The sequence below is a fragment of the Salmo salar genome, chromosome 05 (genome assembly GCF_965601325.2).
Source record: "Salmo salar chromosome 05, fSalSal1, whole genome shotgun sequence".
In the NCBI taxonomy this organism is placed as follows: domain Eukaryota; kingdom Metazoa; phylum Chordata; class Actinopteri; order Salmoniformes; family Salmonidae; genus Salmo; species Salmo salar.
Window position 1 is genome coordinate 57328536 of NC_138295.1, and position 17782 is coordinate 57346317.

The 17782-nt window shown below is 43.0% G+C and overlaps 2 protein-coding genes across 2 annotated transcripts in view; both read left to right on the top strand.

The window, feature by feature from the left end:
- Positions 1-4261: 4261 nt before the first annotated feature.
- Positions 4262-8843, top strand: LOC106605166 (persulfide dioxygenase ETHE1, mitochondrial). Its single transcript, XM_014200541.3, has 7 exons — positions 4262-4743; positions 5968-6112; positions 6371-6519; positions 6851-6980; positions 7561-7650; positions 8032-8148; positions 8476-8843. The coding sequence occupies exons 1-7, from the start codon at positions 4552-4554 to the stop codon at positions 8520-8522; spliced, it is 870 nt and encodes a 289-aa protein (XP_014056016.3). The 5' UTR covers positions 4262-4551; the 3' UTR covers positions 8523-8843.
- Positions 8844-12002: 3159 nt separating this feature from the next.
- LOC106605167 (uncharacterized) overlaps positions 12003-17782 on the top strand; it is a 29610-nt gene continuing 23830 nt past the window's right edge. Inside the window, exon 1 of the mRNA XM_014200542.3 lies at positions 12003-12554. The gene's annotated coding sequence lies outside the window, so the exon portion shown is untranslated. The remainder of the gene's footprint in view (positions 12555-17782) is intronic.

Below are 17782 nucleotides of genomic sequence, written 5' to 3' on the forward strand. Positions count from 1 at the left end.
ATCCAATTTATTGAGCAGGGTATTGGAGACTATTTTGTAAATGACATCGCCGAAGTCGAGGATCAGTAGGATGGTCAGTTTTATGAGGGTATGTTTGGCAGCATGAGTGAAGGATGCTTTGTTGCGAAATAGGAAGCCAATTCTAGATTTAACTTTGGATTGGAGATGTTTGTGAGTTTGTAAGGAGAGTTTACAGTCTAACCAGACACCTAGGTATTTGTAGTTGTCCACATATTCTAAGTCAGAACCATCCAGAGTCATGATGCTGAACGGGCGGGCAGGTGCAGGCAGCGATCGGTTGAAGAGCATGCATTTAGTTTTACTAGTATTTAAGAGCAGTTGGAGGCCACGGAAGGAGAGTTGTATGGCATTGAAGCTCGTCTGGAGGGTAGTTAACACAGTGTCCAAAGAAGGGCCAGAAGTATACAGAATGGTGTCGTCTGCGTAGAGGTGGATCAGAGAATCACCAGCAGCAAGAGCGACATCATTGATGTATACAGAGAAAAGAGTCGGCACAAGAATTGAACCCTGTGGCACCCCCATAGAGACTGCCAGAGGCCCGGACAACAGGCCCTCCGATTTGACACACTGAACTCTATCAGAGAAGTAGTTGGTGAACCAGGCGAGGCAATCATTTGAGAAACCAAGGCTGTTGAGTCTGCCGATGAGGATGTGGTGATTGACAGAGTCGAAAGCCTTGGCCAGGTCAATGAATATGGCAGCACAGTATTGTTTCTTATCGATGGCGGTTATGATATCGTTTAGGACCTGGAGTGTGGCTGAGGTGCACCCATGACCAGCTCTGAACTTGGCCTACTCAGAGGACCCAAATTCAGAGACCTCCTCGCCCCTCCCTCCCTGTGATTGCCCTCTGGAGGTCCCACAGAGGAAGCCATCTGAAGTGGATGAAGGATCTGTTGGGCTAACACTCCCCAAAGACTGCCCTGATGAAGAGCCAGGTAGGCTACTGTGCCGTATTGGAGAGAGAGACTTGAATACACGGGCATATTCATTACGGAAACCGTTTACCGTTTATAAACCAAACGGAAGCAAAAGAGCAAAACAAGAGTTTCTATTGGACAAATTCAGGTAGGTCCCTTCCCGTTTTGTTCCGTTTGCTTCCATTTAATACAAATGTTGCAATGTTTTGCAACAGAATTGGAGTAATGAATATGCCCCAAGTCTTACTAGGCTTTTGGTAGATTATCTTGTGTTCATGTCAAGTTGTGATTTATCTATGCTTTGCTTCCATAGGCACTACCATTCCTATAGTTTTTTCACTCAGTGACACTAACGCTAGCTATAGTGGTGGCTGAAGGTAATAAAACAAATGGAGGGCTGGATGACTGTGCTGGCACCTAAACAACTTTCACTGTAACAAGAACATTTATTTTTCTTCATTTTTTTCATGTAGGTGAATGTACCCTTTAAGTGTCTGTAGTTGAGCACCACAGTCCCCCTGGCTGTACCATGAACCTTTCCATGGTTGTATAATACACACTGTTGATTGCATAAATGTTCCAACCTATTCCTGGGCAACCATGAAAGCTTGCAGACACGTCAACCACACAGGACCAGACGTCTTTGAATCGTATTGTTATTTTCCATGAAGGTTTTGCACATTCTTGTTAAAAGCCCTTGAATGTTCGAGGTATCCAAAGAATGCAGCAGTTTATTCAAAACAACGGGTCTATTATTCTATTCTATTCCCTTCTTACTGTAGATCTTGAGCCCCCGCGGTGCACTTGCCCCTCAGGTCTGACAATGGTGACGACCTTCATCGCTGTCTTCATTCTTCTTTTCATTTTCTTCGCCATTTTAGGTAATCTCACTGACAATACAGTGCTTGGCATTGTAGACCCGGGCTGTGTCTGAAAACGTCACGAGCCTTTGTCACTCAACTCCTCTCAAAGCTCATTGGGGGAGGAGGTCCCTTGCATCCTCTCCTCCAATAAGCTTTGAGAAAGCAAGGATTTTATGGCTAGTAACGTTTTCAGACACAATGTCATATCTTAATATATTTACAGTCATTTAGCAGACACTCTTATCCAGACCGACTTACAGGCACAATTAGGGTTATATTCACAGATTTTACAGGCACAATAAGGGCACATCGATTGGTTTTTGACCTAGTCAGGTCAGGGATTCGAACCAGCAATCTTTCAGTTCCTGGTCCAGCGCTCTTAACTGCTAGGCTACCTGCCGCCCAAGACAAGACGCATTTGACAGTAAAAAAGGATGGAAGCATTCAACAAACATCCATTTTACCTCGTCCTCGCTCACTCTCCTTTGCATCTTGTTTGTCTCCTCCTCAGTCAAGTTCCTGTGTTTCCCACCCAACCTGAAAGACATTGTGCAGCCATGTGGCGTTAAAGGGAACTGCAGTGTCCCAATGCCAGTCCTGCTGCCCAAGCAACCCATCAACTTGACAGGAAACGTCAGTGCAGGTGATGCCATCCGATCCACTGATACATCAGAATTGTATAGGTCTTCATTCAAATGCACAAGCAATCTGTAGACAACTGGCCAAATGACTGGCTATGACAAAACGTACAAACTGAACAATGTCTTGCATAACCCAAATAACGTGTTCAGGTTATGTCTGTGTTGACAGTTCATTTGTTGAAGCACCCATCCCCCATCCCACTCTCCCTCAGGTTGCCTAGGTCCAGTTGGTGCTGGTCGGAAGGCTTGGAGGATTATCGGGGGGATGTTGGCAGAGGACAAGTGGGGCTGGCAGAGCAGTTTACACTGGAGAGGGAAACGTGTGCAGGGGAGACATCGTCACCCCACTTTGGATCATTGCTGCAGCCCACTGCTTCATCCAGTAAGGGGGAGGGAGAGAGAATAAATGCTTTATTCATTTCTTTTTTATTACGGTGTTCATATTATGACATCCTCAACAACTCCTTTTGACTCTGAGGCTGTGTTAATATAGAAACGGTACTTATTACATTAGATAATATCTGCCTTCTATTTCCCTGCATTCTCCATAAACCAGGTACAACATGTTGTAGGAGTCAGAGTGGCAGGTGGTTGTGGACACGCTCAGTTTGACGGACACATCAGCGGGCCATACATTTTACATTTTAGTAATTTAGCAGACGCTCTTATCCAGAGCGACTTACAGTAGTGAATGCATACATTTTTTCCCCCCCGTACTGGGTCCCCCGTGGGAATCGAACCCACAACCCTGGCATTGCAAACACCATGCTCTACCAACTGAGACACATGGGCCATCGCTACAGAGCACTGCAGATCCTCTATCACCCCAGCTTCTCCATAAATAACAACGACTATGACCTTGGGCTACTGCGCACCGTGGCTGACATAGACATGGGAGGTGAGAAGAATTCATGTTGAAGGTTGTTCAGCGGAGGTTATATGGCTATATGTATGGTTACTCCTATTCTGATTTCACCTGTTCCTGTTTGGCATTTGTCATGTTCATGGTTTCTCTCAGGCATGAAATCTAACTGACAACGTAACACTATATCAACACAAAAAGTATCTCAGTTGGTAGAGCATGGTGCTAAGATGGTGGGTTCGATTTTTTTATATTAAAAGTAGAATGTGAAAATACTACCTCAGGACCGCTTTTGATTTAACCATTGACTCATTGGGTACATGTGAGCTTATCGTCAGTGCAGTACAGTCAATGTGCTGCACAAAACGGAGAAAACTGTCAGAAACGGAGTGAAATGGCGAGGTACTATTTGAACTTGTCTAATAAGAAACTGTTTTCTGTTGCAAAAAGTTTTGCTACGTTGTGTCCTAAATGTGAAAATGCACCACTCCATGTTATGATTTTGACTCTTTTACAGATGGACACATTTGAAGAATCTGGAACCCCAACAATGAATTATACCTCTGACAGCTAGATTTTATTAGCAGCAATATGACCACTTACATTTCTGCAAAGTATTATGTATTTTTGGTTCACATTCCATTTTTGTATTAAATAAAAATGTCCTTTAATCTGACCATTTTATTGAAAGCACATTCTTATTCAAACCATTATATATGGTTAGTATACTAATGCATGGATTGTTGGATTCAACTGGGACTGGGTTTGTTTCTTATCTGGAATTGCTGACAATAGTCACGTAGGGGAAAAAGCAGTGTAAAGTACCTTGTTATATGAATACACATGTGCACAGTCATAGTGACACACCGAACTCTGACCCCCCATCTCTCTCTCTCTCTCTGTGTGTGTGTGTGCGCGCGCCGCGCGTGTGTGTGTTGAAGTGTTGAGAGCTTGCACATATCCTCTGCTCTAGTGCTTGGAGGTTCGCCTTATCATATTTCTGGGACTTCCTGGATACACTAAACTACATGCACAATAAGTCAATATAGCTCCAATATTTGTGGCAACCATGCTAATTATGTTTTAGGCTATAGCCAAATATACTTCTACGGCAACGGACAGCTAGAGGATAGGGACACAACAAACTAGTCAAACTCGTCTGCTCAGTTTTGGGATTTCTACCCCTGCCCGTCGCCCAGTAGGAAGCCGAAAAAAGTGTCAGTTAAAATAACAGTGAAGAAAAAATGTGTTCAGTTGTAAACCGACTGAAACCTGCTCTGGCCTACAGGCTGTGGCTCCAAACAACCAGGTACTCGCGTAAAGTTCCAGCCCACATCGGCCCGGGTTTACGCATCAGCAAGCAGCCTCTTGAATCGGTCATCATACGACCTTACTGCTCCAGGATGGAGTTGGGAAAAGGACCTTTCTTCAGGCAGGTGAGTTAGCCACTGCAATCATTTATATTTTTAGCTTTTGGCCAAAGTTTGGCATGCTTAAAAGTTCTATGGCTGAAGTTTCAACTGGGTTCCGCCGACTTGTTGAAAGTACAGTGAAAATATGATTTTTTTGTTCTCAGTGCATGTAAACAAGTATTTTGCAATTGGTCAACATGAGAATTAGGGGGAACGTATTTTCCAGGCATCCTTCGTTATTGCATTAACAAAAAAAGTGGAACAATGGAACGTTAGTAAACTGTAGTAGAGGGGGCGTGTTCAAGTCGCCACTCGTACGGAGGACAATGTTTACACATTTTCTGGCAAAAAAAAATCACTAGATTTGTGATAACTCAAATCTAAATAAAATCTAAATAAACCAAACTTAACTAGATAACCAGGTGAAACCAAGAAAAACGTAACTAATTACATAACACAAGTACGCCATCTTCATGCTTGTGTGAGACTTGATATTCTGGATTTCGGGGGCGAATAACACTGTCTACCGGTTTGCTAGTTAGCTACCAGTGTCGCCTCCGTCTGATGTGTACCGGAGCGTCTTTCACTCCCGCTTGCCGAACACTCTGCCCTCGCCGTCGTTAGCAGAACTGCGAGAAAACAGTGCCCGAAATGCGGGGGCGGAGTACACGGTCTACCGGCGTGCTAGCTACCTCTCCCACCGGCTGTGTACCGGAGTCCTAGCTTGTTAGCTAGCACCCAGTGTTCTAAACGCCTACTAACTATCCTCGTCAACAGGAATGCGGGAAAAGTGCCCGACAAGCATGGGCGAAGGACACTGTCTACCATTACCCTTGCTAGCCACCGGTGTTGTCGCGCCCCCCCCCCCCCCCCCTCCTTCTTCTGTGGAGTTTATCGGCGGTTGGCAACTTTATGGTGCATTACCGCCACCTACTGTACATAATCGCCTCCATACGGGAGTCAGCTTAAAAATGGACCAATAGAAGGATAAAGAGGGGTTCCTGCAATGCCCACATGTAGGACCGCCTCAAAGTATGAAAATCCACCTTGACGGTGACTCTTGACACAGAACTGCAGCCAAAAACAAACCCCTTATCACCATAAAAGACTACACACCCATATATTATCATCCACGATCAATATACAGGCATGATGTGTGTTATGTAATAGCATACTGTACTGCCCCCTCATCTTTTATAACCTATGGTTACTCACTCACCTGTATTTGCTTGTTCCAACCTTTTACAGCTGTTTGAGTCAGTGAGCAGCACCTACACCTATCTACTGGCTGATACAGAGAGCAGGGAGGCGGTCCTCATTGATCCAGTACTGGAGACAGTGGACAGGGATCTGAAACTTGTAGAGGAACTGGGTTTCAACCTGAAAGTGGCAGGTAACTTGGATGTCACTAAAACATGGACAAACACACAAGCATGCACGTCAACACACACATTGACATGCACTCACTCACCCATCCACTTACACACTAACTCACTCCTCACACACACACACACACACACACACCACACACACACACACACACACACACACACACACACACTAATCCTACATCCATTTTGATCTCCTTGTTTATCCTATCCTTGTTTAAGATGACATATGACTCACACTGTACCCTGTCCCCCCCCATTAGTGAACACTCACTGCCATGCAGACCACATCACAGGCACGGGACAGCTGAAGAACAGGCTGTTTGGGATGAAGAGTGCCATCTCCAAGCACAGCGGGGCCAGTGCAGACATCCTGCTATCAGATGGAGATAAGATCAGCTTTGGCAAACATGTGAGGACAGACCTACCTACAGCCATATAGCTATAGAGAATACAGTATGGGTCTGGGCCTACCCCAATTTGTGGTCACCCAAAATCCATGGTCCTGGAGAGTCATAGGTTTACATTTTGTATTATTTTTTCAATTGAGTACGAGTGCTGGGCTGAAACAAAAGCCTACACATCATGTACTGTTACTCTCCAGGACCAGGGTTGCTGTCCACTGCTCTAAATGCTTCAGCTGTATTCACCTTCTTCATCTCTCCTTCACACTCCCTTTCTCCACTTTACTTCCCCCTCCCTTGTTATCTGTAATCCCTCTTACTGCCTCTCTCGTCCCTCAGTATCTGACGGTGAGGGAGACTCCAGGACACACAGACGGCTGTGTGACGTTGGTGACAGGGGACCAGAGCATGGCTTTCACCGGGGACACGCTGCTAATCAGGGGCTGTGGAAGGACAGACTTCCAGCAGGGTAACGTTAACCTTTTCCACACTACTAAGCTAAACCGAGCAGAGCCAAGACAAAATGTACTGCAATGCACTGGACTGGTTGGGCATCCACAAGACTGAATCCATGCTGAACTTGACAATGTGAAAAGAAAGTATCTAAGCCAACACAGTACTATAGTGTGACTCAGTCATATTCTCTCTGATTTTTGACCTCTGTGTTGATATATCTAGCCATGGAGTTATTATCAGGGTATATCACAGACTTTCATCCCTATACACTATTGTTTCCCAATTCTTTGGTCAGAACTGTTTTTAAACAATGCATGAAAAGTTTGTGGATCATTGCCTCACCCACACTTGTTGCGTTTTATGCTTAGTGGACACAAGGTGGCAGTATTGTAGTCTGATCACAAATAGTCACTGAACCATAGCCTACTCCTGGGTTACGTTCAATAGAGCATGCAACGGAAAACGTTTTGGAACGGAAAAACGTAAATTAGTGTTTCTTATCAGACAAGTCCAGGTAGTCCCTCCCTGTTTCAGTCCGTTTGTTTGGGGTCCAATGAAAACAACCCTGATCTGTTTGTTTATCTACTTCCCAGGCTGCTCTAGGAGGCTCTATGAATCAATCCACCAGAAGATCTTCACATTACCTCCTCAGTGCCTCGTCTTCCCTGCACATGACTACAAAGGTTGACAAGACATCCTCTTTATGCAATAGTGTTATTGTATTCCAGTGTAATGTGTATATCCCCTGACCCCTTTCCTTGCAAGATTTCCTTTTTTACATCTATGCTCTTGGGGATAGCCTCACCAATAATTTCGTACAAGCATACCCAGAAGGCTTGTATACTCTCACAGTGCTATGACTATCCTTTCCATAGACTTTACGAAGTTAACTTGTCCAGTGTACTGTACCACCACTCTTCACCATTTGTCTACTTTAATTTTCAACTCTGTTCTCTTCTGAGTCATACCTAAGCCAGATCAGACTGTGTGTTCTACAGTTGAGTGTAGTCATTGAATCATCACTGTGTTGTATTGCTAACAGGTCTGTTAACCCTGTGCTGCAGGTCAGACAGCCTCCACCGTGGGCGAGGAGAGGAGGTTTAACCCCCGCCTGACCAAGAGCGTGGAAGAGTTTATGGACATCATGACCAACCTGAACCTCCCCAAGCCTGCTAAGATAGGTATCTCAGACAGTCCACCCTCTGCAGCGATTCTATTACAATAGAAGCTGTTATTGTGTATGATATATTATATTACTATAGGGCCTATTATTATCTAGATTATATGCAACTATTGTATTACAATAGAGTTATTATCAGTGGTCTTTCACCTCACTTAAACCTTATCACGGGAATGAGCATGACAGAGCTATCTGTGAAGAAATGGCAATATGTTACACATACTGCACTCTTTCAAACTGTCCTTCGATTTGATTACTTGTTAGTGTAAGCTCTTCTTAACTCACTGATAGAAACAAGATGTTGATTTGTTATTTCTCTCTCTGCCAGATATTGCGGTGCCTGCAAACCTGGTGTGTGGACTCCATGAGGTTTGAATGTCAAATCGATTTCAGGATTTCACTTTAAGCACTATTGGGAGGAAGAGGGAAATGATTTTCACCCAGCCACAACTTAATGTTGTATGTATTTTATTTCCAATTTGAACATGCATTCCTCCTTGTTTGCCTATGGGGGGAAAAAAGCAGTGGTCATGATTTGGTGGGTGTACAGATACTGAAATTGTATAGTAAAAGATGCATTAATGATAATTGAACATTGCCATGTACATTGTAACATTTTATAATACAATCTCCTGGAAAAATGTGAACATTAAGATGACCTAGGTTTATATTAAATCAAGATTGTTCAAATGTAAATGTCTGAATTAACGTTTCTTTGACTACACTTGTATAAATTGTAGAATTGCAGTGTAACTTATTGAAAATGCTCTTATACAATGAGGGAAAAAAATATTTGATCCCCTGCTGATTTTGTACATTTGCCCACTGACAAAGAAATGATCAGTCTATAATTTTAATGGTAGGTTTATTTGAACAGTGAGAGACAGAATAACAACAAAAAAATCCTGAAAAACGTATGTCAAAAATGTTATAAAATTATTTGCATTTTAATGTGGGAAATAAGTATTTGACCCCTCTGCAAAACATGACTTAGTACTTGGTGGCAAAACCCTTGTTGGCAATCACAGAGGTCAGACATTTCTTGTAGTTGGCCACCAGGTTTGCACACATCTCAGGAGGGATTTTGTCCCACTCCTCTTTGCAGATCTTCTCCAAGTCATTAAGGTTTCGAGGCTGACGTTTGGCAACTCGAACGTTCAGCTCCCTCCACAGATCTTCTATGGGATTACGGTGTGGAGACTGGCTAGGCCACTCCAGGACCTTAATGTGTTTCTTCTTGAGCCACTCCTTTGTTACCTTGGCTGTGTGTTTTGGGTCATTGTCATGCTGGAATATCCATCCACAACCCATTTTCAATGCCCTGGCTGAGGGAAGGAGGTTCTCACCCAAGATTTGACGGTACATGGCCCCGTCCATCGTCCCTTTGATGCGGTGAAGTTGTCCTGTCCCCTTAGCAGAAAAACACCCCCAAAGCATAATGTTTCCACCTCCATGTTTGACAGTGGGGATGGTGTTCTTGGGGTCATAGGCAGCATTCCTCCTCCTCCAAACACGGCGAGTTGATGCCAAAGAGCTCCATTTTGGTCTCATCTGACCACAACACTTTCACCCAGTTGTCCTCTGAATCATTCAGATGTTCATTGGCAATCTTCAGAGGGGCATGTATATGTGCTTTCTTGAGCAGGGGGACCTTGCGGGCCCTGCAGGATTTCAGTCCTTCACGGCGTAGTGTGTTACCAATTGTTTTCTTGGTGACTATGGTCCCAGCTGCCTTGAGATCATTGACAAGATCCTCCCGTGTAGTTCTGGGCTGAATCCTCACCGTTCTCATGATCATTGCAACTCCACGAGGTGAGATCTTGCATGGAGCCCCAGGCCGAGGGAGATTGACAGTTCTTTTGTATTTCTTCCATTTGCGAATAATCGCACCAACTGTTGTCACCTTCTCACCAAGCTGCTTGGCGATGGTCTTGTAGCCCATTCCAGCCTTGTGTAGGTCTTCAATCTTGTCCCTGACATCCTTGGAGCTCTTTGGTCTTGGCCATGGTGGAGAGTTTGGAATCTGATTGATTGATTGCTTCTGTGGACAGGTGTCTTTTATACAGGTAACTAGCTGAGATTAGGAGCACTCCCTTTAAGAGTGTGCTCCTAATCTCAGCTCGTTACCTGTATAAAAGACACCTGGGAGCCAGAAATCTTTCTGATTGAGAGGGGGTCAAATACTTATTTCCCTCATTAAAATGCAAATCAATTTCTAACATTTTTGACATGCGTTTTTCTGGATTTTTTTGTTGTTATTCTGTCTCTCACTGTTCAAATAAACCTACCATTAAAATTATAGACTGATCATGTCTTTGTCAGTGGGCAAACGTACAACATCAGCAGGGTATCAAATACTTTTTTCCCTCACTGAAGAAGGTTCCGTTCATGGTTTAGTATTCATGAATGCTGACTGACACAATTGAGCTCTTCCACATGGCCTTTCCAGCATCCCCAAGTCAAGGCAATACACACACACACATCCTCTACACACACACAGTACTCTGACTGTTGCCAGCCATGGCCTTTTTGCATACCAGGAAAACCTAACTCTTCTATTTGCATTTGAAATCACTGTGGGCCAAGTTTCCATTGCGAGAGTCCAAAACTGGTCATTGCCATGCCTTTGTGTGCTTGTTTCTCTATCTGACTTCTATCTACCACTTAATTATCCGGTATCATCCTGTTATTCTCTCAGCCGCTTTATATAATACCATATTATAATGTCCTGAATACATCAACATAATCGGCTTAGCCTTAGGATTCCTCTTAGCTGTGTGTCTAGCCTAGTAGCATACTACATTCGTTTTTGTCCCACGGTCCATTGACTAGTCTACCTGGTAGACAGGTTTGGGGAGATGGGAGTGTCTGGCTCTGACTCAACCATGTCTCTGTCTCTGAACCTGCCTGATGATTTCATAATAATGGTCCACTGTGAGCTCATACTTCTCAGATACTTCTCAAAGGTACTGTATCCTTTCTTCTGTATGTAAATATTTGAGTATGGTTACTTGAGCAGTTCATGCCTTTGATGCTGTGACAAAAGTGACCGCTTGGTTTTGACTGCATTGAAAGACACCGGACACACCATGTGCGAAATGACTGAACTTTTAGGTTTCTACTGTACCCTTCGGATGGAAATAGAGAAGATGTATTCAAAGTGGGAAAAAAAGAAAGAACTAGAAGTCTGAAGAAAAGATGACATTGTGTTGTTGTCACATACATCTTCACACCACTTCATCTGCCAGCTGTCCCTGTCACCACTAGAGACAAACAGAACACCCATATTAGGCAACTCTTTTCTCACCTACCGACTGACAGAAACGCCCGCGTTCATTGTTTTGAAATGCACAGGGTGTAACCAGTGTTGCCATCACGCCTAAGCTATGTTTTATTTTGAACTTAAAAAAAAACAACATACATAGACAAACAATAGGCAACTTAACATGTTGTGCCACAGTGTTTCGCCTGTGAAAAGGGCACTATTCTTTGACTTTGTTGTGCGTTTTTACAATTCACCAGCTGTTCGTTCACCCAGTCTGTACCCTGCCCCTTCCATCTGCTCTCTCTTTTACCCCATTCACTCTCTTTGCCCACTCACGGTCTGCTACCAACCCTGACTCCAGGCATTCTCTCTCACCCTGTCCACATGCCCTTGTTTAGGGGAAGACTGAGGGAATAATCTATGATTACACTATCAGCTCATTGAGACAGAACTGTTAAGGGGGCAGGGGCTGATAAAGGCCCTTGGGTATAGTAAAGAGAGTGGAGGAGAGATTTACGTGGCAGCTATTGATGCTTTCCAAGGGCCCTTGGCATTGAAAGTGATACAAGACCCGCGAGGTGTGTTGGCAGTGTGCCAGGCCAAACTGCTTTTGCTTTAGCCTATAGCGAGCCTATAACGAGGGCATTACAATGACAAAGCCATGTCGTCGCGGGAAATCCCAGAGCAAGAGTTCTCATTTCGGTGCGGAGCCCCCTAACAAACAGACCACAGAAACTGTGTAGTCAGTTAGTGACGCGCTCAGGCGCATTTTCACACCAACCTTGTGTCTGTTAGTGTGCCCGCCTCACATGCATTCCATTTCACCTGTTGACGACGACAGCTCACTACGATCTGTCATTTTCACTGGGAGTGATTTGAAAGGATTGAATCAAACCAGAGCGGAGAAAGGAAAATAGAGACATCAAAGGAATCCAGGCGGGATATGACAGCAAACAGAAACTCTGAAAGTTCTCTGGATATAGTTCGTATGATTGAAAGCGAAAGCGCGCGCCCGGTCCAAACCCATCACTTCTTTATTTAGTCACTGTTTTTATGAGCGTCTATTTTCTTCAAATTCAGCGTCAACAATACACGTTCCCCACAACAAAAACGCTTTTGAAGAGAGAACGGCATATTCTCAGGTAAGGCATTAGTTCTGTGTTTCTGTTCTGTGTCGCTGTAGTTTGATGCATTGTAGCTGGTGAATGATCGCGATTTGATAACACTAGGATTATTATTATTCCACAGTAGCTACCTACAGTGTTAATTATCTACTTAAAGTGGTCGTCTGTTTATAAATGGACTTCATTGGTGTCATGAGAAGGTATGATGTCACTTTGAACTTGACAGAGCATGTAAATAAATGGAACACAGAATCTCTATAATTGTTTACAGTACGCCACTAGGCTACTGTAGCCCACTTTCTAAACTATTTATATAAATAAACGGTAGGCCTATGCCATTTATATAAATGGACTATTTTAAATAATACAGCTATCATTAGTCTGTTAGTTCACACCAAGCCAAATAGCCTACTTTTTAAAAAACTATTTATGCAAATTGTGTACATGCTTTAACTTAAATAACAACTTTTCGGGGGGGTTTAGTCGTTTTTAAAATGTCAGAATGCTTGGCTGTATGATTATGAACATCCAGATACTCAAGATTCTATGACAACGTTCTATTTGATTACCCAATATTTGGGACTTTGTGCTTGAGGTAGTTAGATGGGCTAAACATGTCCTCCAGGCCTATAGCTTTTCAATGTGTCATTTTCACTGTGAAGATATGAGATGACCCGATGTGTTTCAGTTCAAACATGTTTTTCTTAATGTCCCAAACCTCCTTTCCCATGGCATCCTCAGTTTATGTAAACTCACATTTGTTTACCAGACTCTTCTGATATATGCTGTTTATCATTGTTTATCATTTCCATCGGGCGCATCGTGTAAACAAAGGAGAGGGGGAGTATAGGATGACGCTGACAAGAGGTGGAGAGAAAAGATTGCCTGGGTGGGTAGCCATCAGGGGAGTCGAGAGCACATATCTCTCTTCTGTGTTCAAATCTCTCCTTCTTTCTTTTTCTCTCACGCCCCCTTTTTTTTGGCTGCACTTGTACAGACATCTCTATATCTGGGAGCTAGCCTGTCATTAATGGGTCGTTATTTCGCTGACCTCAGAACGGAGAGATTTGCTCAGCCCACTGGAATCTCTGCTAATGTTGTTGAACTAGCATATATTCAAAGTCTGTGTAATTAGTGGTGTCTTCGGACCATTCCAGTCAATTTTGCAGTGTTGAAATATGCACAAGTCACATTTGCTGAATTTTTCTATTAATGCAGTGGTATCATAGTGTGATAATCTACTTTATTGGAGAAACAATTAGGCCTATAGGGTATCTTACTTGCTAATTAACATACAGGAAATACAACTAATCATCTTCCCTAACAATCAATGATCCTAGCTTGTATTTTAATCTTCAACCCTTTGGTCCCATAAAAACAAAAAAAATCTATTCCCCAACAGTAGCCAGTTGGCTCAGCTACAGTATCATTCTAGGAGTCTAACAATAGGCCTATCTGCCCTCACACCTAGAAGACAGTTAGTCATGATATCTCACCTCTCATCTGACAGACAAGAGCTGTCCAGCCTTGGTTGTATTCATTAGGTACCAAAGGGAAAAAAACTGACTGAAGTGGGGAGGGACTTCCTGGACTTATCCAATAAGAAACGCTCATGTTTGTTTTTAAAACATGTTTGGGTGCCCTAATGAATATGACCCTGGTTCCTCTCACCTGCTCTTTCTGCTCAGGCTGCAGTGTGGTAATGACAGTTTCTTCTCTCGGCCCATAGTCCCCCTGTAAACTAGAGATCGGCCGATTAATCGGAATGGCCGATTAATTAGGGCCGATTTCAAGTTTTCATAACAATCGGAAATCGGTATTTTTGGACGCCGATTTGGCCGAATTTATTTTTCATTTAATTTTGATTTTTTTTTTTACAATCAATCAATCATAATCACTAGTTAACTACACATGGTTGATGATATTATTAGTTTATCTAGCCTGTCCTGCGTTGCATATAATCGCTTAGGTACACGTTGCTCCAACGTGTACCTAACCATAAACATCAATGCTTTTCTTAAAATCAATACACAAGTATATATTTTTAAACCTGCATATTTAGTTTATATTGCCTGCTAACATGAATTTCTTTTAACTAAGGAAAATGTGTCACTTGTCTTGCAACAGAGTCAGGGTATATGCAGCAGTTTGGGCCACCTGGCTCGTTGCGAACTGTGAAGACTATTTCTTCCTAACAAAGACAGCTGACTTCGCCAAACGGGGGATGATTTAACAAAAGCGCATTTGCGAAAAAAGCACAATCGTTGCACGACTGTACCTAACCATAAACATCAATGCCTTTCTTAAAATCAATACACAAGTATATATTTTGAAACCTGCATATTTAGCTAAAAGAAATCCAGGTTAGCAGGCAATATTAACCAGGTGAAATTGTGTCACTTGTCTTGCGTTCATTGCACGCAGAGTCAGGGTATATGCAACAGTTTGGGCCGCCTGGCTCATTGCGAACTAATTTGCCAGAATTTTACGTAATTATGACATAACATTGAAGGTTGTGCAATGTAACAGGAATATTTAGACTTAGGGATGCCACCCGTTAGATAAAATATGGAACGGTTCCATATTTCACTGAAAGGAAAAACATTTTGTTTTCGAGATGATAGTTTCCGGATTCGACCATATTAATGACCTAAGGCTCGTATTTCTGTGTGTTTATTATATTATATTTAAGTCTATGATTTGATAGAGCAGTCTGACTGAGCGGTGGTAGGCAGCAGCAGGCTCGTAAGCATTCATTCAAACAGCACTTTTGTGCATTTTGCCAGCAGCTCTTTGCAATGCTTCAAGCATTGCGCTGTTTATGACTTCAAGCCAATCAACTCCCAAGATTAGGCTGGAGTAACCGATGTGAAATGGCTAGCTAGTTAGCGGGTGCACGCTAATAGCGTTTCAAACGTCACTCGCTCTGAGACTTGGAGTAGGTGTTCCCCTTGCTCTGCATGGGTAATGCTGCTTTGAGGGTGGCTGTTGTCGATGTGTTCCTGGTTCGAGCCTAGGTAGGAGCGAGGAGAGGAACGGAAGCTATACTGTTACACTGGCAATACTAAAGTGCCTATAAGAACATCCAATAGTCAAAGGTATATGAAATACAAATCGTATAGAGAGAAATAGTCCTATAATTCCTATAATAACTACAACCTAAAACTTCTTACCTGGGAATATTGAAGACTCATGTTAAAAGGAACCACCAGCTTTCATATGTTCTCATGTTCTGAGCAAGGAACTTAAACGTTAACTTTCTTACATGGCACATATTGCACTTTTACTTTCTTCTCCAACACTTTGTTTTTCCATTATTTAAACCAAATTGAACGTGTTTCATTATTTATTTGAGGCTAAATTGATTTTATTGATGTATTATATTAAGTTAAAATAAGTGTTCATTCAGTATTGTTGTAATTGTCATTATTACAAATAAATTGTAAAAAATCGGCTAATTAATCGGTATTGACGGTTTTTGCCCCTCCGATAATCGGCATCGGTATCGGCGTTGAAAAATCAGAATCGGTCGACCTCTACTGTAAACCACCATAGCCTATCTCGGTGGGCTCTGTCATAGCTCTGAGGTCATACAGCTCAGACTGGTCACCATGTATTCCTGGGAACCTGATGTGTCAGGACACAGTGTGGGGATGACAGCTTCCTGATAGCCCTCCTTAGACTACCGTATCCCTCCATAGACCACTGAAGCATTGCTAAGTGGGCTCTGAGGTCATACAGCTGAGACTGGTATGGTCACTACCCACTGGGCATACACCGGTTGAATAAAAGTTGTTTCCACATAACTTCAATGAATTTACGTCGAACCAGGAATAGAAGTTGAATTGACCTCTGCCCAGTGGGTAGGGTCCAAAATGGCATCATATTCCCTATATGGTACCCAACTTTTGACCAGGTCAAAGGTGACCATAGGGAATAGGGTGTCATTTCTGACATACAAAAATGTATCATGGCGCTGGAGAGGATGGCTGCTGTTTTATTGGCTCTTAACCAACCGTGCTATTTTTTTTATTTTTTTTCGCATTGTTTCTAACTTATTTTGTACATAATGTTGTTGCTACAGTCTCTTATGACTGAAAATAGCTTCTGGACATCAGAACAGTGATTACTCACCTTGAATTGGATGAATCATTTTTCTTTAATGAGTCGGACGAGAGGGATTTACCTCAGACACCCGAACAGGCACTCATCCCTGTCATTCGCAGGAGAAAGAGATGGAGATTTCGCGGAAGGAGATTGGGGTGCCTTGTGAGGATCAGGCGATGCGTGGCTAATCTGGCTTTGCCATCCGTACTATTAGCCAACGCACAATCACTGGAAAATAAATGGGACAAACTAAAAGCATGTATAAGCTACTAACAGGACATTAAAAACTGTAATATCTTATGTTTCACCGTGTCGTGGCTGAACGACGACATTAATAAAATACAGATGCCGGGTTATACACTCTATCGGCATGATAGAACAGCAGCATCGGGTAAGACAAGGGGTGGCGGTCTATGTATATTTGTAAACAACAGCTGGTGCACGATATCTAAGGAAGTCTCAAGGTTTTGCTCGCCTGAGGTAGAGTATCTCATGATAAGCCATAGACCACACTATCAACCTAGAGAGTTTTCATCTGTATTTTTCATAGCTGTCTACATACCACCACAGACCAATGCTGGCACTAAGACCGCACTCAATGAGCTGTATACCGCCATAAGCAAACAGGAAAACGCTCAACCAGAGGCAGCGCTCCTAGTGGCCGGGGACTTTAATTGCAGGGTAACTTAAAGTAGTTTTACCTAATTTCTATCAGCATGTTAAATGTACAACCAGAGGGGGAAAAAACTCTAGACCATCTTTAATCCACACACAGAGACACGTACAAAGCTCTCCCTCGCCCACCATTTGGCAAATCTGACCATAATTCTATCCTGATTCCTGCTTACAAGCAAAAATTAAAGTTGGAAGCACCAGTGACTCGGTCAATGAAAAAGTGGTCAGATGCTAAACTACAGGACTGTTTTGCTAACACAGACTGGAATATGTTCCGGGATTCTTCCGATGGCATTGAAGAGTACACCACATCAGTCACTGGCTTCATCATTAAATGCATCGATGACGTCGTCACCACATTGACTGTACGTACATACCCCAACCAGAAGCCATGGTTACAGGCAACATCTGCACTGAGCTAAAGGGTAGAGCTGCCACTTTCAAGGAGCGGGACTCTAACCCGG

Excerpts from the sequence above, each read along its gene's own strand:
- LOC106605166 (XM_014200541.3), top strand. The coding sequence starts at position 4,552 with ATGTGTTCAGTTGTAAACCGACTGAAACCTGCTCTGGCCTACAGGCTG. Across the intron at positions 7,651-8,031 it reads CCCTGCACATGACTACAAAG|GTCAGACAGCCTCCACCGTG; the intron begins GTTGACAAGACA and ends CCTGTGCTGCAG. Across the intron at positions 8,149-8,475 it reads CCCCAAGCCTGCTAAGATAG|ATATTGCGGTGCCTGCAAAC; the intron begins GTATCTCAGACA and ends TCTCTCTGCCAG.